Below are 23,237 nucleotides of genomic sequence, written 5' to 3' on the forward strand. Positions count from 1 at the left end.
AATCAAGCAGATGATGGCATTACATGGGCACATTTACTGGATGTGGGTGGGTATGTCTTGGGGTAAGAGCCTTGAATGCTGGGCAGAGGAATTGAGAGTTGGCATATAAAGAATGAGAGGGCTGAGTTTTGGTGTCAGCTCTTCCGATTACAGAGCATACCACCTCCACCCAGGCCCGTGCCCATCCTTCTCCTCTCTAGTACCTCCCCCACCAGAAAATAGTAATAACATTTACTTTCACTTGGAGTACTCTGAATTGGAAGTGAGAACTTTGAAAGCAACTGAGAATAAAGATACTGCATGCATCCAAATTGTTACTGTGTTGGTAAACTTTTGCTGATTTCCAGCATTCTTTCTTTGATCCGAACTAGATTTCATCAAGGAGGGAGTAGCTGTCCTGCCGTTGGTGGTATGTTCAGTATTGTACTTGTGGCTTTCTAAATGAGTCTCCAAGCTGCTGAACCAGCTCCCCAGAGGTAACATGCAGTGATGCGATTGAAGGCTTTGGAGGAAATCCAGGGTCCAAGTGTTGCTGGCCCTTCCCTAGAGATTTCTGGCCACACCCTTAGAGGTATGGTTGAAAGATAAAATGAAGATTGTCCAGTTAAATTTCAATTTCAGATAAGCAACATTTTATTACTATTATTATTTAGCATAAGCATATCTCATGCCATATTTGGGGCATAAAAATAATTATTCTGTGTTTATCTGAAATTCAAATTTAACTGGGTGTGCTTTTTCTTTTTTAAATAATTTCATTTATTTTGTTGTTGTTGAGAATATACACAGCAAAACATACACCAGTTTAACAGTTTCTATGTGTACAATTCTGTGACATTGATTATATTCTTCAAGTTGTGCAACCATTCTCTCCCTCCTTTTCTGAGTTGTTCCCTCCCTCATTAACACAAAATCACTGCCCCCAAAAGTTCCCATCTAATCCTTCGAGTTGCTGTTGTTAATTTGATCCCATAGAGATAGATAGTTCTTATAAAAGCATAATGCTAAAGGCCAACCTTTTTTACTAGTTAAGCTAAACTACTGTCTGGTTTTAAGAAGACTTCAAGGGATACTTTTGGTTTAAGGTTTAAGGATTATCTCAGGGCAGTAGTTACCGGGGGTTCATCTATCTGCCATGGCTCCAGGAAGTTTGGAGTCCATGAAAATTTGCAATTCTGTTCTGCATTTTCCCATTTTGGTCAGGATTCTTCTACAGAATCTTTGATCAAAGTGTTTATTAATGGTACCCGGGCACCATCCAGTTCTGGTCTCATGGCAGAGGAGGCAGTTGTTCATGGAGACAATGTTTTTTGTTTTGACTACCTTCTCTCTTCTGTGCCTCTAGGTCTTTTCATCTTCTAATGTCTTTTCATCAATGTCGTAACATTTGTCATGTTAAAAAGAATTGTGAGGAGGTTCTTCTTTTGGAGAATGTCCTTAAAGGGAATACTTTCTGCAAGGTTTCCTCCAGCCTTGCCTCCAGCTATGCTTCTCGATAATCTTAAAGTGGGGACAGATGTATCAACTCAGAGTCTCAATTCTTGCATCCTGAGGTTCACCTTCCCTTAGGGCTCTCAAGGGATTCGTGCCCCCTTTAAGGGCCTGGTTTAAGAATTAATTGACATCCATTCTGACATACAGTGATCCTGTATATCAAAGAAGAACTGTGCTCCATAGGATTTTCAATGGTTAATTTTTTGGAAGTAGATCACTAGGCCTTTCTTCCAAGGTGCCTCTGGGTGGACTTGAACCTCCAGCCTCTTGGTTAGCAGCCAAGCATCTTAACAGTATGCGATGCCCAGAGACTCCCCTGGTTTAAGAGTGTGTGTAAAATTCTTCTCGTGATTCCTGGGAGCTTTGCTAAGGTCAGGCAGGCCCTTTAAGACAAGATTTGACTATAAGCTCAGGAAGCACAAAGGAAAATGAACTCGAGGGAGTCACAAGAACCTAGACCTAGATCTAGGATCAGTGTTTCCCAAGCTTGCCTGATGATAGAATCCCCTGGGGTGCTTGGGGTACTTGGTTGGATGAGCACACAGATTTCTTCCATGCCTCCTCTATGAATTCACATTCAGAATGTCTGAGCTGGGGACTGGGAATCTGCTTTTAACAAGGGTTCCAGGCAATTTCTATCTGTAGTAGGATTGAGAACACACAAGTAAGTGTGTTATGGTCATTCTCATGGTCTTGAAGCCCCTTCCCTTTCCAGCTGCCAGCATTTTAATACTACCACCTGGGAGCCAGGCCTGATCTTGGTTCTTTTTATTCTCAAGACCATTTATTCCCAACTTCAGTGAATTTTAAGAAATGCCTAGATTTTTGTTAACATGCAGATTCCTGAGCCCCATTTCATTAGATCCTGATTCATTAGCTGCGGGGTGGGCCCCAGGAATCTGCATTTTTAAGACTAAGGACTTCTAATGCCAGGCTCTGAACCAACATGGAAAAAACTCGTCTTGACAAAAGAGAGAAAGAGAACTGAAAGTAATGAAGAGTCTTTTCTGCTTTCCTAAAGTGAAGAGCACTTCTCCGGGCTGACTGATTTCAGGAATGACCAGACTTCTCAGGATACCACACTTTTTCACCTGGCCCTGACCCAGCAGGCTTGCAGTACCCAGGACACCCACATCTGATTACAGCACAGTGACTGTATTCTTGTGAGTGGTACTCACACACATAGCAGTTCACCCTTTCCTTCCTGCCCTTCAGGGGGACAGTGAACCCCTAGGTTTGGGCAGTGGAGTGGCCTTGGGCTGTTTTACAATGTCTGGCAACCTTTGACAATATGGGGACGGACATCTAGATTAAAGATTGATTCAGAAACAATCTATAAGCTTCTAATCCTCTAAGGTTGGCTTGCAGAAACCATTAGAAAGATGTGCAGCCTTCCAAGTTGAACCTCCTTCCCCAGTCCCTCACACACCCCCTTCTCCATGCCTTAGCCCTGATCGGATCATGAAGTCTCCTATCTGACCGGGTATGGGAATGGCTATTAGTCAACCACGCTAAGCCAGTGGTTCTCAAACTTGAGTAAGTATCAGAATCCAGAGGGCTGTTCAAACACAGATTGCTGGGGCCCACTCCCAGAGTTTCTGCTTAGGCAGGTCTGGGGCAGGGCCATGTATTTGCACTTCTAATGAGTTCCCAGGTGGTGCTGATAGTGCACAGACCACATTTTGAAAAGGATTTCACTGAAGCACTGAGTCCCAGAAACACTTTAGCTGTAATAGTGCAGCCAGCTCTTTAAGGCACGGCTTCTCTCTGCCTTTTTCAGGGTCGTGGACATGCTGGTGTTTGAGGTGATCCTTCGCTCCTTACTCCTCTTGGACAATTTCCCTCTTTCCTGTGGATTCTGCCCTCCTGTGGAGGTTCCTCCTTGTCTACTCATTAAAAAACAAAAACAAAAACCATTGCCGTGGAATCGATTCCAACTCACAGTGACCCTATAGGACAGAGTAGAACTGCCCACAGAGTTCCAAGGCTGTAAATCTTAACAGAAGTAGACTGCCACATCTTTCTCCTGCTGAGCAGCTGGTGGGTTCAAACCGCCAACCTTTTGGTTAGCAGCCAGGTTCTTAACCACTGCGCCACCAGAGTTCCTTTGTCTACCTTTATTGGGGCTCTAAGCTGAGAGCAGCCCTTCCATCTGAAGTTGAGAGCTTAACTTGGAGCATTTGTTGGCCTTTGCAGTGTTAGGCTAGGACAAGAGGCAGAGAGAATAACTTTTTTATGGACTGTGTCCCCTTATGGGCCCTCTTGACTCAAGAATGGAATTTCCAAGTGGCTGGGTGGCTGGTATGAAGGTGTGCTTATTGAATAAGATGTTTCTGAGCATCTCAGAGTCACCATGACCGTCATGGCAGTTGTTGTCTGGTGAGACTTCTGAGTTTGTTGCTCACTATAGCCCTGAGCCACTCGAGAGACTGCATTGAGCTCAACCTTGTTGCGTCACTGAGGTCACCTGCTGGGAGGGGCTGGGACCGAAAGAAATCATTTTGTGACCTGAACTGAGAAATCTTTGTTTTGAGAATCAATTCTGGGGGACTGTATAATAGATTGGGAGTCCCTGAGTGTTGCAAATTGTTAATGGGCTTGGCTGCTAACCTAAAGTTTACCCAGAGGTACCTTAGAAGAAAGGCCTGGAGATCTACTTCCAAAAAACCAGCCATTTGGTAATCCTGTGGAGCACAGTTCTACTCTGATACTCATGGGGTCACCATGAGTTGGGATCAACTTGAGGGCAACTGGTTATGGAGTGGTTAAAAGGGAGGACTCTGGGGCCACATGGCCTGGATTCAAATCCCAGCCCAGGGAATCATTAAAAAAAAAAAAAAAAAAACTAAACTAAAAACTTCTTTCCTCTTTTGTATACGAATTTGACTTTAAATTTGTAGCTCATTCTTCCTGGGGAACTCATAAAGGGAGCTTGTCAGCTACATTTAGGTAACATGGCTTATGATAAAGGTGACCTCTGATGGGTAAAGGGCAACGGGACAGGGATACCTATTAATAGCTACTGGGAAGCCATTCATAAATGTGTGCACTACCATTATACATAAATGAGTGCACTACCATTATTGTTGTTATTATTATTGAATGGAGGCCTGGAGGCCCTTTGTCCTCTGGTTCCAGTACGATCTGAACTTCTAACTCACTGTGTGGCTTCAAACAAATGACCTCATTCTCTAAAGACACGCGTTCTTACGGTATATTCTACGTACTCCATTTCTTTGTTGAATGAATTGATGAGCTAGGACAGTCCACTAGATGCCCTTTAGGGTCTCTTCTAATTTCAGATATTTAAGATCTTGGTGTGACATTGAATCAGAGAAGAACTCTGAGGTAGGAGTGGGGGAAAAAGGTGAGAAACCACCTTCAGAGGAAGTGGCATCGGGGGTTAGAGGTCTAGAGCAGTCTGGGAGGGGAATGAGGGTCATCAGGAGGAGTTAGAGGGTATCCAGTGATCCCGCTGACCTATAAAACCAAAAACCACACAGTTGTCAACGAGTCAACTCTGACTCATGGCGGCCCCGTATATGCAGAATAGAACTACACTCCACTGGGCTTTGGTTGTGATCTTTTGGAAGTACATTGCCAGACCTTTCTTCCAAGGTATTTCTGGGTGGGCTTGGATCACCCACTTTTTAATTAGTAGCCCAACATTTAGCCATTTGCATCACCCAGGGACTCAGAGAGGGATGTAGAAGAGCCTAGGCCTAGAGAAATACTTCATAGAGCCGTTGTTTCCTGGGCAAGACTAAAAGGATCAGAGGGCAGAGGTGTTTGGCTAAGAAAAAATGACTACGTTTGGTTGTTTTGAAGTATTTCTTTGGGACAAACTACAGAGTAGCAGCATACCTCTCTGGATTTTTCTTCGTTGAGGATACCACTCACAGTGGCAGTGGTGCTGAGGATTTATGGCCTCCCAAACCACTGGGGGGAGGAGTTAGCAATGGTTCCAGGCAAGGCTGACCCTAATACTGTATGTTTCTCCCTCCCTCCTTCAGGTCTGAACGCTGGTGCTTTTTATGCCTTGTCCACTCTACTGAATCGCATGGTGATCTTGCACTACCCGGTAAGGGAGTTCCCCAGACATGCTGGTCTCTGGCATGACGTGATTTCCAAGGCTTTCTCCATAGGAGCTGGGCAGCAGTTAACTTTTGGTACCCCCCAGTTCTAGGCAGCGTGGTATGGTGATATGCTTACGTGGTTTGGAGGGAGATGGCCTGAGTCTCAACCCCACCTCTGGTGGCCCTAAATGGTGCTGATGTGATGGTGACAAGCTAGCTAGTATCTCTGAGCTCTTATTTTCTCTTCTGCAAAGGAAGCATAATTATTGCAAGATGATTTTTAGGATTAGAAAGTAAATATCGTGCGTGTGTTTGTGTGTGTATGTCTCTCTCTCTATATATGTATATGTATTTATGTAAAGTGCATAGCATGGCGCCTGGCAACACAGTAGGTAACTGTGTATGTAGAATCACATATGAAACATTTAATTCATAAAATATGGGCACAATTTGATTTTGAACTTTTGGTTGCTCAGCTTGAAAGCATTTTTAAAAAATATTTCCAGCACCAGTAAGGACTGGATTCTGGGGATGGGATACTGAATGTCCTTGAGTAAGGAATACCTAAGTCCAACCCTCTTTTGAAAGGGCTAGGATCTTCACGGGGTTCCAGGATAGCAAAAATGGTTAAGTGTGCAACTATTAACCAAAAGGTTGACGATTCAAACCCACCCCGAGGCGCCTCGTAAGAAAGGCCTTGCGATTTTCTTCCAAAAGGTCACAGCACTGAAAACCCTATGGAGTGCAGTCCTGCTGTGCACACGAGTCGGAATCGACACGACGGCAATGGTTTTGGTTTAGGATCTCACACTTGCAGATATGATGGGCCATTATGACTAAGTGTTCCAGTTTTGAAGCTCAACAGGTCCGTGTTTAAATCCCAGCTCTGCACTTAATACTCTGTGACCTTGGGTGAGGAGGTTAATCTCAATGTGCCTCAGTTTATTCATCTGTGGTGTTTCCTAACCTCCTGGTGAGGAATTGTGAGGATTAAATGAGATAATGATAAAAATTATCAGCCCAGTGCCTGGCTCATTCTAAGTGCTCAAAAATACATTTAACTATTATCTTCCTGTTCTTTCAGCCACTTACAGTTCAGAAGAACCACCTAAGAATGGAATATTTGGACATAAGTATTTCAGTTTCCCCATCTGTGAAATGGGAATAGTGATAAATAAGAGAGAAGGGTTGCTGTCAGGATCAAAATTTTAAAAATCTATCTAAAAGAGCTTCTAAGGACACAATGTGATTTATCCTGTCACGCCAGCATTGGGTATCATGCATGCACACCTGGGATTATATTATGTTGGGGAAGCAACCATTCTACAGTTCTCTCCCCAATGGCAACTTCTTACAGCTTCTTCCTGATAATTTCCGAGAATTAGCTCAACCAAAGCCCAAGTGACTCGCCTTTGCCTCTTCGCCTCGTGGTGGCTACACTCTGTTCAGTGTCTTGTCTGTCAGCTGGGTGATCTTTGGGCTGTGATTTTCCCAGGGAGAAGAAGTCAATGCTGGAAGAATTGGACTGACCATCATTCTTGCAGGCATGCTTGGGGCTATGATCTCAGGCATCTGGCTGGATAGATCCAAAACCTACAAGTAAGTGACTTCTCTGCTGGGAGTGGGACTTGGGGGACCCATGTTTTTAAATGATATATTCATTAGCAATGCGACTCCAAATGCTTAGGTACGGCAGCTGGGGGTCTGAGTGGTCAAGCTGGCAGCTCAAATTTATCTTCTCTGAGCCTCAGTTTCCTCATTTATAAAATAGGGAAAGCAGTACCTGCCCTGTGAGGATCATAGGGGGATTAGAAATAAGGGACGTGAAAGCCTAGCTCTGTGCTATCCCCATCCCTTCCACTGATGGCTTTGTGGAAGGGGCAGATGAAGGAGAAATGAAAGTGTCGAAAAGACGTCCCCTTGGGAAGTCTGTGGAGATGAGGAGGTGATCTCACTGCCCTGTTCCCATGGCTCCCTCTTGAATGCTGTGGGGTTAACGAAAGCACTCTATGGTTAGTCTCGTTTGCAGTGTATTATCTCGCAATTAGAGTCCCTGGGTGGTGAAAACGGTTAAGCATACTGAAATGTTTGAGGTTCGAGTCCACCCAGAGGCACCTCAGAAGAAAGCCCTGGTAATCTACTTCCAAAAAACCAGCCACTGAAAACCCTAAGGAGCACAGTTCTACTCTTGACACACATGGGGTCGCCATGAGTTGGAGTTGACGTAACGGCAACTGTTTTTTTTTTCTTTTTTTAAATCTAGCAATTCCCTATACCTTGTTGGTAAATGTGATGTGCTTTGGACTTGACTGCTCAGTGCACTTCTAAGAGCCCAGAGCAGTCCTCCTAAGATCTTCGTGTATGCCAGGCTAATCCAGAGGTGCTTATTAGAAATAGAGATTCCCGGTTTCTACCCCCAAGGAGGAAACCCTGGTGGCATAGTGGTTAAGTGCTACAGCTGTTAACCAAGAGGTTGGCAGTTCAAATCTACCAGGCACTCCTTGGAAACTGTATGGGGCAGTTCTACTCTGTCCTATAGGGTCGCTGTGAGTTGGAATCGACTTGACGGCAGTGGGTTTTTTTGAGTTTTACCCCCATGGATGCCAGTTCATGGATGCATTTGTACAAAGCAACGTTGGTGTCCCAGTTCAGTAGCCACCCTTGCAGAACGTGCTCTGGAGAACAGAGACCCAAAATCCTTTCATGTACTGTCTTTCCAACTCTCCACATGCATTGCGTGTTCAGTTAATGCTGGCTTACGGGGCAGCTGCTAGGGTTGTCCTGCACTGGGGCAGGGTGGCATTTCGGGCTGCCTTGTCAAGGCTTCCAAAGTTCCCAGTGTCTGGAGGCGACAGACAGTGGCAGACCTGTTCTCTGCCACACAAACCCCCTTCTGTGAGGCCCTGGTCAGACTAGGTCTCTCTCTGGCCACTGCAATCAAAGGCCAATTGAGGCCATCCCCAGGGATGTGGCCGCCTTGCTTAACACAAGGAGGAGCCTGGCTCAGCTTAATTACCCCTGGTGGAGCCTGGCTGCCATCTCGTCTCTGCCATCTGTAGTTGGTTGCTTCAGCCAGAGACGAGGGCAGCGAGGACTGGCCCTCCCTAACCCGGGAACAGCGGTATCCCTTTTTCCAGAGCTTGCTCTGTGGCAGGGGAAGGGGGGATTGGAATGTCAGCTGGGCTGGGATGTGGGCAGACAGAGGATTCAGATAACTTAGGAAATACAGCGAAAGGGCCAGGGAGGACAGGATACTTCCTTAGCCTTCTTCAGGACCTAGATGTCACCACTTCTCCGTGTCATTTGATGTCTAAATCCAGCAGCCAGCATGAGCCACCAACCCAGGCATAGAAAGGAGGACTGTTGGTGGGATGAGAGAGCTCTGGGGTCTGGTTATTTTGGCACCAATTCTCATTCCCTAAACAAAGAAAGAAACAACAGACCACTTGCTGTTGAGTCGATTCTAACTCACGGCAACGCCATGTGTATCAGAGTACCACTGCGCTACACAGGGTTTTCAGTGGCTGATATTTTAGAAGCAGATAGCCAGGCCTTTCTTCTGATGTGTCTCTGAGTGGACACAAACCACTAACCTTAGCAGCTGAGCACATTAGCCATTGCACCACCCAAGGACTTCTTACGCCCTAAAGCTCCCAGATTTGCCCAGTTTGATCTGGAGGCCAGAATTTTGGTGGTGCAGCCTCTTATCTCAGACTGGAGCTACAGATAGGTTTCCTAAACTGGTCAGTGGTTTAAGATGAAACTATGGTTAAACAGACATGGCCAAAAAAAGACTAGCTTCTGGGGAGCTTGTGGGGTCAGTGAGAAAGAGTGGTGATCTTGAAGTTGTTTTCTGCAGGGTAGATGAGAACAGAAGGAGGGGAGTAGGATGAAGGAAAGAGGGGAACCTTCTCCCCTCAGCAGCTGCTTTGAACCACTGGGTAGAAAGGGCATCCTTCAGAAGCTCTGACCTTGAGCTTTTCCAGAGGTACAGCCACATAGTATGTTATTCCTGTGTACAATACTAGGAAGAGCATAGGTGTCAAATCCCAGCTCTGGGTTCAAATCCCAGCTTTGCCGTTTGCTCAACTGGTGACTTTGGACAAGGAACTTAACCGATCTGAGCCTCAGCTTCCTCATTTGTAAAATTGGGGATAGTCATACTTTTCTTGCAGGGCTTTTGTTAAGAATGCATGAAATAATAAGTGCATGCCAAGTGCTTAACACAATTTTTAGCACCCAATAAATGTGGGTATTTGTTTGATACAACCATAGTGTCACTCTGCTGGTACCCCCACCGTGTTTTTGGCTTCAGGAAGACGTGTGAAGGCTTTGAGGCTTCGTCATCTGAGTCCTGATGATCATAGCAGGAGGGCAGAGTCTGTGCAGAGCCTGTGCCCTGTAGTGAGTACCCTTAGTGGGTCTGCTTGCAAAGGGAGTCAGGGCAGCAGCAGAGTCCAGAGTGGGCCGTCTGGGAAGAGAAGTGCATGGAGGGGCACAGGCGAGGGAGAGCCTGAAGGAAAAACCAGGGCTTTGCTGGTGGTACTTCTGAGCGAACCAACAAAGGGAAATGTCACAGGGAGGGTTTCTCAGTTTGGCTTTGGAGTCAAGCACTTAGGTCAGAGCTGGAGAATGTTCTCTTTCTCAGTCCCTGCGGGGCATAGTAGTTGAGATTCAACAGGAAAAGCTGTGCTGGGCCGGTGCAAGCGGCAACAGGAAGAACTCACAGATGACAGAGAAAATCTAAAAGATCACTGCCCAGCTTTGTTATGGGGTACTGGGACAAAGCAAACAAGCAGGGTCTGATGGCTTCTGGGGTAGTCCTTCACATCACTGCCGCCTGAGCACAGCTGGTATTTGTCCTGTTTTTTTTGAATGGGGGCTGGGAGAAGAAAGGGCTGTACCCTTCTTGCCTGTGGGTAGGACATGGCAAGTCAAGGGGCGGCTTGGTCTGCTTGAGCAGGTCCTGTTGGAAGAGAACAAACATACAGCAAGATGGCTTTATGCTCTCCTGGTCTCTTCGTAGCATTGACCACAAAATAATTCTTTAACTGTGTGATCACTGGTTCAGCATCCATCACCCCCATGGACAGAAAGTTCCCTGAGGCAGATGTCCCAGCACATAGCAGAGGGTTTGATACAGAGCAGATACCCAATAGATACTTGTGGAATGAGCAAATGAATGATGCTGTTGAAGTCAGAATAGTATAACTCAACTTCTTTGCCTCTACTTATAGGGAGACAACCCTGGTGGTGTATATCATGACTCTGGTGGGCATGGTGGTATACACCTTGACCTTGAACCTGGGACACCTGTGGGTAGTGTTCATCACAGCCGGCACACTGGGGTAAGTTTCATCACCCACCAGTTTAAGTGGAAACTACCACTCCATCTCTCCTAGAGCTGCCAACATCCTAGCAAGCAGTATTGATCCCCTCATTGACTTCTACCCATAAACCAGTTGCCATCGAGTCAATCCCAGACAGAGTAGAACTGCCCCATAGAGTTTCCAGGAAGCGTGTGGTGGATTCACACTGCTGATCTTTTGGTTAGCAACCATAGCACTTAACCACTATGCCACCGGGGTTTCCCCATTGAATTCTAGAGATGTGGAAATGGTGCCCAGGGATCTTGTTTACTTGTAGCACTTCAAAAGGCAGCCTGGTGCTTCCAGGCCCATCCCTGCCATTGGAATGGAGTGAAGCATGGAGAAAGCCTTCACAGACCTCTGGGAGGCTAAATGTTTAGAAGCCTTTGCCTGGGCCAACATGGGATCATAGAAAGTACACAGGGCTTAGAATCAGAAACTCTGGGTCCTGGTCTTAGTTCTGCTGCTGGCTCTCTGTTATACCACAGGTATGTCACTTAATCTCTCTGAGCCTCAGTTTCTTCATCTGTACATGAAGATAAGAATGCCTGCCTCATAGAGTTGTTGGAAAAATTGAGTGAGAATAGATGCGAAGGAAGCAAGAAGGATGGTGGTGTGGATATAAGATGTTAGAATTTTCTAGACCTGTTGTATGAGGAAGCATAAGAAACATTGCTCCTTCCATAGGTCTCTTCTCAGCTTCGCCTCCCAGTTATTTAACTGTGGACAGTGCAAGAGTGTGTGTGTGTGTGTGTGCAAGAGAGAGAGAGAGAATGAGTACGCATATTAGTGAGAGACAGACAGACACACCTCTTGCGCTCAGTCCTTCTCAGCCTGCTACTCTCTGGAAAGAAAAAGGAGAACTGTGAGCTCCTCCTTCCAGATACCGGAAAGCCATGGAGATGCTGCTCAATATCCATTGTCTTAGTTACCTAGTGCTGCTATAACAGAAATACCATAAGTGGATGGCTTTAACAAACAGAAATTTATCCTCTCACAGTTTAGGAGGCTGGAAGTCTGAATTCAGGGTGCTGGCTCTAGGGAAAGGCTTTCTCTGCTGGCTGTGGGGGAAGGTCCTTGTTGTCTCTTTTCACTTCTGCTCTTGCGCCATCTTGGCGTCTCTCCTCCCCCATCTTTGCTTCTTTGGCTTGCTTGTTTAATCACTTTAGTATCTCAAAAGAGATGGACTTAAGACACACCCTACACTAATCCTGTGTCATTAACATAAAAAGACAGCCCATTCCCAAATGGGATTATACTCATAAGCATAAAGGTTAGGATTTATAACACAGTTTTGGGGGACATAATTCAATTCATAACATCCAGGGACTTCCCACTCCCAGCATGGGGCCCGTGTGCCCAAGACACAGAAGTCTCTCAGCTAAAGGTCGAACACACCAGGCATTCCACCCCTTCTGTAGATGCTGACCCTGTCTGTCATTGATGGTTAGATGTAGAAGCAGGCAACACCAGAGGCCCCCTGAGCACAAGGCCTATATGTGGCCTTCTGGGGTCTCCTTTTCTTTGGAATGGCCATGTTGGGGATGGCCAGGTAGTTCAAAGCACTGGCATGTTAAGGGAAGAAAGACAACAAGAAAGGGGGTTGTAAGGGAGGAGGTGGACTCCCCACCCTTCTTGTTCTGGGAGTTCACCATCACCTTATTTCTGTGATCTGACCTTCAGCTTCTTTATGACTGGCTATCTCCCGCTGGGATTTGAGTTTGCTGTGGAGCTGACGTACCCAGAATCAGAAGGCATGTCATCTGGCCTCCTCAATGTATCCGCCCAGGTAGGGCTCTTATTTGCCTGCCTGGGTTGGCTGTCGCAGGGGTTCTATTATGGTGGCTCATTTACCCCTATGGGCTAGTAGGCTGGACCCTCTTTTTCAGTCTGTCTTCCTTGTGCCTTTCCAGGTATTTGGGATCATCTTCACCATCATCCAGGGCCAGATTATCGACAACTATGGAACCATGCCTGGGAACATCTTCCTGTGTGTGTTCCTCTTGCTTGGAGCAGTGCTCACTGGTGAGCTGGGGCTTGAGGGCAAGAATGAGGCTTAGGCTGCTCATGGGCAAGGCTTTGACAATTTGGGACCCCAGTGTCTTCGTTCGTTGTACAGATGGGGGAACGTAAGGAGAGGGACAGATGGGATGATTTGTTAGGAAATCTATTTGGGAGGTAGTAACATGGCCTAGTGGAATAAGCATGGGCTTTGGAACCAAAAGACCCAAGTTTGAGTCCCAGATTGTGGCAATGACCTATAGAGTCATTTGACCCTGGGCAACTGATAAACCCCTGGGAGCCTCAGTTTCTTTATCTATGAAATGGAGATTGTTGTGAAGATGAGAGCACTATGTGCAAAGTTCCTGGCAAGCATAAATCATCAATAAACAAGAGCCCATGTTATTATGGGCTTCTGCTTGTCAAGGATAGCAATGATCAAGTTGCCTGATGGTGCCCCAGCTCCCTTGAATATCTGAAGTAGGTTTGGGGTACCTATGGCCCTTAGGAACATGGGAGTTCCCTCTCTTGAATGAACTTTACTATTGATCTGCCTGATGACTCTGTATCTTTGTTTCTCTTCCTCCTTCATTCCTGGACCTCAGCATTCATCAGGGCAGATCTCCGGAGGCAAAAAGCAAACAAAGAAACTCCTGAGATTGTGAGTATGTAGGAGTATGATGGGGCTGAGATCTGGGTCTCAGGCTTTTGATAAAGATGTGGTGACATGGGAGAATGTAGGGGGAATTCCCAAGGTAGACTGGTTTTGTGATGACTGTGAGAACAGCTCAACTCTCACAAGCCTGCCACCCAAAGAGTTTCCTCAATGGGTGTCTTGGCACTGCTTTTCTGCTGCCCTTCCCTGGGCTGTTCTCCTGCTTCCTTCCCTGGTGAGAAAGAGTAGCAGGGCCTGCCTCCTCCTGGCTGCCCTTGCTTGTGTCACTGTTGTCACAGTCTGCTGACCTGTGCCCACCCCTTGGATCCTGAGTGACACCCTGAGATCAGTGGCTGGGGAAGAAAGGTAGGCACTTGATCACTTTGTCCCAGTGGCAGAAGAGGACTAGGAGTTTGATCTAGAACAGAAAAGTGTTTCCCATCTCCTCTCATCGCAGTGAACCATTTTAACCAAAATGTAAAATATCAAATCTGAAAGAATAAAAGGAAATACAAATCTGAGGAGTAAAAGTGGGATATTTCTTTAAAAACAAACAAAAGAACTCATTTTTTAAAATAACAGAGTTAATACATGTTCTTTGAAGAACAATTACAAAGTACAGAAGAGTATATAGAATTAAAAAAAAAATCACTCTTTAATCCTATCATCTAGAGATGAGATGCTGTTATTTTTGCATTTATTTATTCATGTCCGTAAGGGTGGCCATGAGTCAGAGCCAACTTTACAGTAACTAACAACATATTCACATATATATGCATATGTATATGCATATACGTATGTGTGTGCTTAAGTGTATTTAGATATATATTTTTTTAAACAAAAATAGAATCCTACTCTATCTGTTTTTTTACTTAAAATACTGTAAACATTTTACCGGGTCCCTAGTCTTTTATAACATACTTTTAATGATTGCATGGTATTCCATTATATGGATAAACATGACTTGTTTAACCATTTTCCTGTTCATGGGCATTAAGGTTGTTTCCAATTGTTATAAACAATATTGTGAGTCATGGAATAGTGGAAGTTAAATCTTTCTGCATGTTTAAGTACAGAGTTTTCTTGGTAAATGGATCAGTGGTCATGCACATTTTTAAGATTGTTGATGTGTATTGCTAAAATTGTTGTCTACGAAGGCTCCCCTACTACCTGCAGAAAGGCAATACTACCACTTTATACTGCTTCAAGCAGTGTATAAGTGTGCCAGTGCTGAGATCTATCATTTTGAAAAACCTTTGCCAGTTTTCTAAGGCAAAATGGTACCTGGAAGATATTTTCAGTGGTTTAAGGATATGCGTTGGCAGATAGACGATAATCTTTAGCCCTTTACTATTTGTCTTCTTATAACACAGGCAGCATCAGGTAGTGTGTGTGCGGAGGAGCCTAGGATAGAAATTCACTGGGAAGGTAGGGAATGCCTTACCGCAGAAGTGAAATTCTCTAAAATGGCGTGAGGCCCATGGCATGGCCACTGTGGACATAGGCTTTCACCTGTGCCATGTATAAGGAACATACTGACGTGGTACACTGTGAGAAAAAGTAACTGTATGTAATAAAACAGAATGGATCTCTGGTGAAAAGGTGTCAATTTGGAATGTGACACATATTGTGTCAGGTGACATGAGGAGATTTGATTTGTAATCTGTGTTACTTTGGCAAATATAGGCAAACAAGAATAAGAATGACCTATAATACACCTAAGGATAACCTAGTAACATTTTGCCTGACTTTTCCTGTGTTGTTTTCTATGGGCATGCATGTGCATATTTGGTTTTCTACCCTGCTTGCTAACTGAATATAGCTTGATACCTCTTCCACACCGTTATACTCTACTACAACCTTATGTTGTACAAATACCAACCAACCAACCTATCACCCTTGAGTCGATTTTGACTCATAGTGACCCTACAGGACAGAGTAGAACTTCCCCATAGGGTTTCCAAGGAGCAGCCAGTGAATTTGAACTGCTGACTTTTTGGTTAACAGCCATAGCTCTTAACCACTGTGTCATTAGAGCGCCATGTCTACATATAGATATTTCCATCTCCTCTTGTTCAATGTTTAGGTTGTTCTAATATTTTACTACCACATATAGTACAAGGATGAAATCCTATTCTTGCAGTCAGATCTTTGCACACATGGACCAGGTTTGTTCATCATGGTTGGAGTTGTAGGCTCAGTCTCTTTCAGTATGGGGTTTTGGAAATCACACTGAGTAGGAATGGAAGACTTCTGGTAATGGTGCTGCATTGTCTGTGTCCCTGGATAACTCACTATGCTTCTCTGGAAGTATCTGTGGAAGCTTGGTATTGTGGGGAGGGTCTACTCTTCTTTCTCAGAGTCACACTGGGGCAGATACCAGCATGGAAGCCAGGGCTGTCACAGAGCATCCCTGCTCTGGAGCCTTGTCATTTACACACTCCATGGCTACCATTGTAACTCAGAGACCTGCACACAAATTCACTGCCAGAGCCAGGTGAAGACAGGGCCCACAGCATCACGATCTTGGCTAGATCTGCTCTTTCTAATCAGTGAAATGTATAGTTTTATAAAAAGAAGAGAGATTCTGGGAAGTGGGTAATGATTGGCTTTGACTGACAAAATTTTCCTGGTTTGGGTTTCCATTATTTTTCTAATTGATAGTTCTTGGCCACATAGACAAAACTGTGATTTCACAGTGATGGCTTTGGAGGAGGTATATGAGTAAGGGTGGGGCGGGGCGGGGGGGGACTGATTTGCTTAGATAAACTATGAATGAAGGCTCCCCATACCTGAGGCTGACCTGGTGCCAAAAGTTAGTAAGACTGAGAATGGGAAGATTGCTGCTGCCTTGGACTGGCCTCCAGACCGTGGGGAAGAAAGTGCCATTGTCTAGTTGTCCCTGCACACTCTTCAGCCTTTCAGTGATGTTGGCTGTGCAGTGCTATGCCTGAGCCCAAGACCTTCTTGCTAACTAGAACCCTTGAAGTAAAAAGCAAAGTGCTCCTTAAAGCAGAAGAGAAATGCCCAAGTTGGTAGTGTGTATTTAGGGATCCCACAGGATAATTTCCAGTCCATGTTTAGTTCCAAACGCACCTGACAAGTGTGACTCAGAAGACTATTCCCTGTAAACTAATCCTGTGCTACCCCTTCCTGAGAAGCCCAAAACCAAACTGATTCAAAGTCTTTTTCTATGAATAAATATTATATTGCAGTGTCTTAGTTATCTAGTGCTGCTATAACAGAAATACCACAAGTGAATGGCTTTAATAGAAATTTATTTTCTCACGGTTTAGGAAGCTAGAAGTCCAACTTCAGGATCCTGGCTCTAGGGGTAGGCTTTCTCTCTCTTTCGGCTCTGGAGGAAGATCTTTGTCTCTTCAGCTTCTGCTTCCTGTTTTTTTGGAGATCTCCATGTGTCTTGGCATCTATCTTACCCATCTCTCTCTGTCTGCTCCCTTGTTTAATCTTTTTTATATATCCAAAGAGATTGACTCAAGACATGACCTATACTCATCCTTCCTCATTAACATAACAAAAACAGCCCATTCCCAAATGGGATTATAACCACAGGCATAAAGGTTAGGATTTACAACACATATTTTTTGGGGACATAATTCAATCTGTAACATTGTACACTTTGCCCCCCACCCCAATTCGTGTCCTTGCCACATGCAAAACACATTTACCCCATCAAATATCCAAATCAAATAGGGGAAAGACTTTAGGTATATTCATCCTGGGGCACAATTCCTCTTCATCTGTGAATCTGTGAAATCTAGACTATAAGTTATCTGTTTCCAAAATACAATGGTGGAACAGGTACAAGGTAGACATTTCCATTACAGAAGGGAGAAGTTGGAGGGAAAGAAGAGGTAACAGGTACCCAGCAAGTCCAAAACCCAGCAGAACAAATTTTATTAGCTCTCAAGGCTTGAAAATATAATCCTCCCTTCTCTGAGACCATCTGGGTAATGGCCCCACCCTCCAGACTCTGGGTGTTGGCCAGGCTTTCTAGATTCTGGGTGGATGCCCCTTGAACCTGGGCTTCAGCTACACCTTCCAGGCCCTCTGGGATGGCAACTTTGCTTCATTGACTTTAAGCAGCCCCATTCTCCTAGTCCATCTGAGTGGCGACCCCGCTCCCTCAACTCTTGCAAGCCCCATTATTCTTTCCCTTGGGCATGGCAACCCTGCCCTCTCAGCTTTGGCACACCTTAGCAGCCCCACACTCCAGAACTAAGATGGCAAAAATCTGACTCTTTGAAACCCAGGGGACCACGGCCCCACCCTTTAAAACCAAGAAGGCCCTGCTTCCCATGCTCCAACAGTTCTGCTGATCTCCAAGCTGCTCCAGGGATGGTCCTTTTCTTTTCTGGGAGGACAACAGATGTAGCTTCTTTGGCCTCTCTCCTTTTAGAATTCCAAGAGGCGGACAGCATTCTTTCCTTTCATTCTATCTCTGTCCCCTTCAGTCTAAGCTGTGGTAGTAAGGTAGATCCATCAGTCACAGGCTTAATCTCTTTAACAAAAGATTGTGTAGCCACATCCTTGGTGAACATTCTAGGACACATGTTCTTAGTTTGTACAACAGAATTTTCCAAATATTTTTAAGTTTTGTTTTCATTATGACAGTTCATTTTTAAGTCCATCTATTTTTTTTTTTATTTCCTCTGGCATTTAACTCTCAGCAGCCCCTTTAAGATCTTGCTTAGAAATCTCATCAGCCAGATATCTGAGTTCATCACTTACAAGTTATACCTTCCCCCAAACATGTGAACATAATTCAGGTAAGTTCTTTGCCCCTGCCTAAAAAGCCTTGCCCTTCCGCCACTGTCCAATCACATGTTCACCATTTTCTTTTAAAGCCTCACTAGAAGCACATTGAATGTCTGCTGGCACCATTCTGTTGCTGTCACCGTATATATTCTCTGTGATGATAGAGACTTTCTCTATAGCTCTTCTTACTTCTTTCTGAGCCTTCATTAGGATTGCCTTTGACATCCATAATTTTACCAACAGTCTGTTCAAGTCAATCTAGGCTTTTACTGTTAAAAGAAAACAAAAAACAACCCACTGCCATCGAGTCAATTCTGACTCATAGCGACACCTTAAAACTCTTCCAGCCTCTACCCATTGCCCAGTTCCAAAAGTGCCTCCACAGTGTAGGTGTCTGTTAGAGCAGCACCCTACTCTCAGTACCAAGCAATACATTCCTTATCTAGTGCTGTTATCCCAAAAATACCACAAGTGGGTGGTTTTAACAAACAGAAATTTATTTTCTCACAGTGTAGGAGGCTAGAAGTCTGAATTCATGTGTTGGCTCTAGGGGAGGAAACCCTGGTGGTGTAGTGATTAAGAGCTACAGCTGCTAACCAAAACATTGGCAGTTTGAATCCACCAGGTGCTCCTTGGAAACTCTATGGGGCAGTTCTACTCTGTCCTATAGGGTCGCTATGAGTCGGGATAGACTTGACAGCTGTGGGTTTGGTTTTTTTTCGGTTTACAGAAGGCTTTCTCTATGTCGGCTCTGGAGGAAGGTCTTTATTTGTTTGAGCTTCTGTTCCTGGGCAATCTTCATGTGGCTTCACATCTCTCTGCCTCTTTTGCTCTCTTGTTCAATCTCTTTTATATCTCAGAAGAGATTGTCTTAAGATACACCCTACACTAATGCTGTCTTATTAACATAACAAAGACAATCCATTCCCAAATGGGATTATAACTGCAGGGTTAGAGGTTAGGATCTACAACACATGTTTTTGGGGGACACAATTCAATCCTTAACATGCAATTATGCACCCTCCTTAAAAAAAGTTCTCTTTGTTGCATCTATGCACATTATATTTCCCATCCTGGGGGCTACCTCCAAATGGAGGAATTCCGAGGGAGGCGCCAATTTAGCACTTTGGGCAGCTATTGGATTAGCCCAGGCCAGTTCTAGGCTGTCAGAATGGGGAGCGAGAATGGGCTTTGTTGTTTCAGTCCTGAGAGTGAGCCTGCAGCAGTGGTTCTGACTGGGATGTTTTGTGGTGACAGTGGCATCACAGAAAGCTGGACTTTTATTGTTTTTTTATTAATGACATTGTAATGTTGTATATGTTGTGTATGTAGAGTATTTGGGGAATGCATTTATAGCAAGGGGCCAGCTGCTTCCTTTCGTGTTCTTCATTCCTTCTTGAGAATACTGAGTGGCCTCTGGCTCTTATATTTCCTACTGTTGAGAGACACTGAGGGCCAGTTACTCCAGCCAGGATGGAGTCCCGTGCCTCTTGACTCTAAGGGGTGCCTGCTTGTCTTTCCTTGTAGAAACCCCAGGAGGAGGAGGAGGAGGAGGAGAGCAACACCAGCAAAACGCCAGTCACTGTATCTGAGGAGCATCTCTGAGAGAACATGGTGGTGGCAATTCAGGGAACACCGAGAACACCACAACCTCGCTATTCAGCACAGCTTTTACTTCAGTACAAAGGTCTTCACTTGGAGCTTTTGGAGGGAACCAGCTGGGATATTTGTGGCTTGGACAGTGGTGCCTGTGCCTCCTGGAACCCCTCAAGAGCTTGGATGGTTTAGTTTGGGAAAACTGTACCCTTTCATCAAATGCAGATTCAGTCCCCGCACCCTCCCCCTTTTAAGTTATGGGAACTGATGTTGAGAAAGGCTGGTGGTGAATATTGGAGTCAAAATCCTGACTTGGTCCCTTGCCTTCCCTCTTCAGCTCCATCCGTCATGGAAAAAGCCTGAAAAATTATCACAGGAAGAAAGCTTATTCAGGATATAACTTTTTCTAGTGTCTTAAGACCCTCACAGGAAGCCCAGTTCTAAGGACTGACAGCTGCTGTGGCTGACAGTCATTCCTGGGTCATTAGACTGCTAAAGTTCTGTGGGAGGGAAAGCACCCTGAGACCAACTCCTTTGGAACTCTTCGGCCTAGATTCTCTTGGCCTAATATTGGGGTCTGTCTCTAAACCCTCTTTCCTAAGAGCTGATCAAACCAAACATCAATAAACTTGACAAAACTTTGATATGGCCTTAAAGAAGAAATGAATTTGTTTTTTTTAAGTGCCTAGGGGAGCTCCTAAGTGGCGGAAATGGTTAAGCACTCAACTACTAGCCAAAAGGTTGGCAAACAATTCAAACCCACCCGGAGGCACCTCAGAAGACAGGCTTGGCAATCTGCTTCTGAAAGGTCACACACAGCCTTGAAAACCCTAAGGAGCAGTTTTACTCTGCACACATAGGGTTGCCATGACTTGGAATTGACTCCATTGACAACTGACAAGTGCCTAGGTGTGTGATGGTTCTGAGGCTACCGTCTGAGTGTGTTTGTGGAATCCCATTATCTGGGAACTTTGGTGGCTTGATTTGGGAATGGGGAGATTCTTCTTCACAAAGTAGTCTTGGCCAGGGACGTCTGTGCGTGTCATAGAGTTACCCCCGATGCTTTCATTTGGACCAACGAGTTGGGAGACTTGGTCCTCAGCCTAAGTGAGAAAAACCCCAGCCAATTTACTCTAACCTTTACTGATTGATTCATCTTGGTTTATTCCACCCTGAGAAATCCAAAGCTGCTTCTGAGAGATGAGAGGAAAAAAGAGTAGAAAAGGTGACCCTTAACATGGGAATTGTGAGCCTGCTTGAATTAAGTATATCCCACCTCTGGATGGGGGCAGTATTTGCACACCCAACCCTCTCCTACCAATATTCTTCATCAAATGTTTTAAATTTAAAGGGATTCCCTTTAAACCAACTCAAGCTAACCTCTTTTCCTGCCTTGCAGGCTGTCTGGCTCTACTCATAGGCTTTGGTAATTTCTCCTGAGAGTAACAGGGTGGGTGAGTGCCTTGAGCAGCTGCCAGCATGACCACTATGCCTTCTTGCTGCAGCCACTGCCCCAGCCTCAGCCCCTCAGGACATCGTGCATTGGCTGCAGGGCTCGGGTGCTTGGACCAATGACGCTGAGGAGAGCCAGATTTGTGTGTACGTATGTAGACATGAGCAATGAATCGGGAGCACACTCTGTGTATGTAATAAAAGTTCACACTCTTGGTGAGGGGAATGAGTTAAGGGTAGAAGAAAGGTGGAGAGGTGTGACTTACTTTTTGATAAAGAGAATGGTGTTTACTTTTCAAACCCTTATTAATAAAATATTTACCAAATCCACTTTGTTTTAAAGTTGTAATTTGTATTTTCTATTTGTAATGTCAGAGATTTTAAGGCAATAAAAGATTCTTGAAGTGGTCTGTCTTGTCACTGTTGGGTCAGAGATGGCTTTTGGTAGTCCCCATGAGATTATCACACATTTCCCAGGACTAAGGTGTGGGAAAGGGTTGGAGGGAGGGCTGGGAGGGCCAGGGCTAGAAGAGGAGCTCCCATGGCTCTTCATAGAAGAGGCTTCTCTGTTTACATAGATGTTACTGTCCTGGTGGGTGATTTTGTTTTTTATTGTACTTTAGATGAACATTTACAGAACTAGTTCTCATTAAACAATTAATGCATGTAGTTTTTTGCCACTGGTTGCCAACCCTACAACGTCAACACTCCCCCCTTCTTGACCTTGGGTCCTCCAATAGCAGCTTTCCTGTCCTTCTGCCTTTTCGTCCTTGCCCCTGGGCTGATGTGCTCATTTAGAGTCATTTTGTTTTATGGGCCTGTCTAATCTTGGGCTGAAGAATGACTCAGGAGTGACTTCGTTACTGAGCTGTAAGGGTATCTGGGGGACGTACTCTTGGGGTTTCTCCAATGTGTTACATCAGTAAGTTGTCTTTTTTTTGTGAGTTAGAATTTTGTTCTACATTTTTCTCCAGCTCTGTCTGTGATTCTGTCTTGTGATCCCTGTCAGAGCAGTCAGTGGTGGTAGGCAGGCACCACCTAGTTGTGTTGGACTCTGTCTGGAGGAAGGTGTGGTAGTTTGGTCCATTAGTCCTTTGGAGTAATCTTTCCCTTGTGTCTTTGGTTTTCTTCTGTCTTCCTTGCCCCAGATGGGGTGAGACCAGTGGAGTATCTTAGATGGCTGCTCACAAGCTTTTAAGACCCAGACACTATTCATCAAGGTAAAATGTAAAGCATTTTCTTCATCAACTACGTTATGCTAATTGAGCTAGATGTTCCCTGAGACCATGGTCCCCTGGTGGGTGATTTTTTTTTAAAGATGAGGTTGTGAAAGTTATTCTGCCTACACGGGGAACTGCAACTCCACGCCCAATGTGTGGCCCTGACCTCTTTCTATACTGTGTACACACATCGATGGTTCACCAGCACGTGGCTGCCAACGAGAGCCCACTGTTGTTTCCGGCTCTGCCTCACAGGTGGGCTGAAGTGTTTGTTCTGTAATCACACCAGCCACACACTGGCTTGGTCTGGTCAAAGTCCCACAGCTTGAGCCTGGCATCTGCAGTTTTCTTTTACTGTTTTTCTTCTAGACTGTCCTAGTTACTGCCCTCCTCCCTTCCCAATCATGTTAGCCTTATAGCTGTTACTTGGTTGTGTTGCTACTATCAGCTTTCTATACATTTCCTCCTGAAAGAGATGCACCATGCCTGTAGCATACTGGCACCACATTTGTTAGCAATTCTTAGCTGGAGAGAAGACAGAGACAACATTATGCTTCTACTTCAAACCATCTGGGAAGGGAGCCAAGCCTGAGCT

General features: G+C 45.0%; 1 protein-coding gene across 3 annotated transcripts in view; it reads left to right on the top strand.

Annotated features, from left to right (window-relative positions):
* Nucleotides 1-21,752, top strand: part of FLVCR2 (FLVCR heme transporter 2) — a 63,424-nt gene extending 41,672 nt beyond the window's left edge. For all 3 annotated transcript variants that reach the window (XM_049898109.1, XM_049898110.1, XM_049898111.1), the window contains 7 exons: nucleotides 5,508-5,575; nucleotides 7,066-7,169; nucleotides 10,808-10,918; nucleotides 12,623-12,728; nucleotides 12,853-12,964; nucleotides 13,546-13,601; nucleotides 19,902-21,752. In XM_049898109.1, coding sequence (XP_049754066.1) covers nucleotides 5,508-5,575; nucleotides 7,066-7,169; nucleotides 10,808-10,918; nucleotides 12,623-12,728; nucleotides 12,853-12,964; nucleotides 13,546-13,601; nucleotides 19,902-19,979 — 635 coding nt within the window. In that variant the 3' untranslated portion in view covers nucleotides 19,980-21,752. The remainder of the gene's footprint in view (nucleotides 1-5,507; nucleotides 5,576-7,065; nucleotides 7,170-10,807; nucleotides 10,919-12,622; nucleotides 12,729-12,852; nucleotides 12,965-13,545; nucleotides 13,602-19,901) is intronic.
* Nucleotides 21,753-23,237: the final 1,485 nt, after the last annotated feature.

Source organism: Elephas maximus, chromosome 10 (assembly GCF_024166365.1).
Source record: "Elephas maximus indicus isolate mEleMax1 chromosome 10, mEleMax1 primary haplotype, whole genome shotgun sequence".
In the NCBI taxonomy this organism is placed as follows: Eukaryota; Metazoa; Chordata; class Mammalia; order Proboscidea; family Elephantidae; genus Elephas; species Elephas maximus.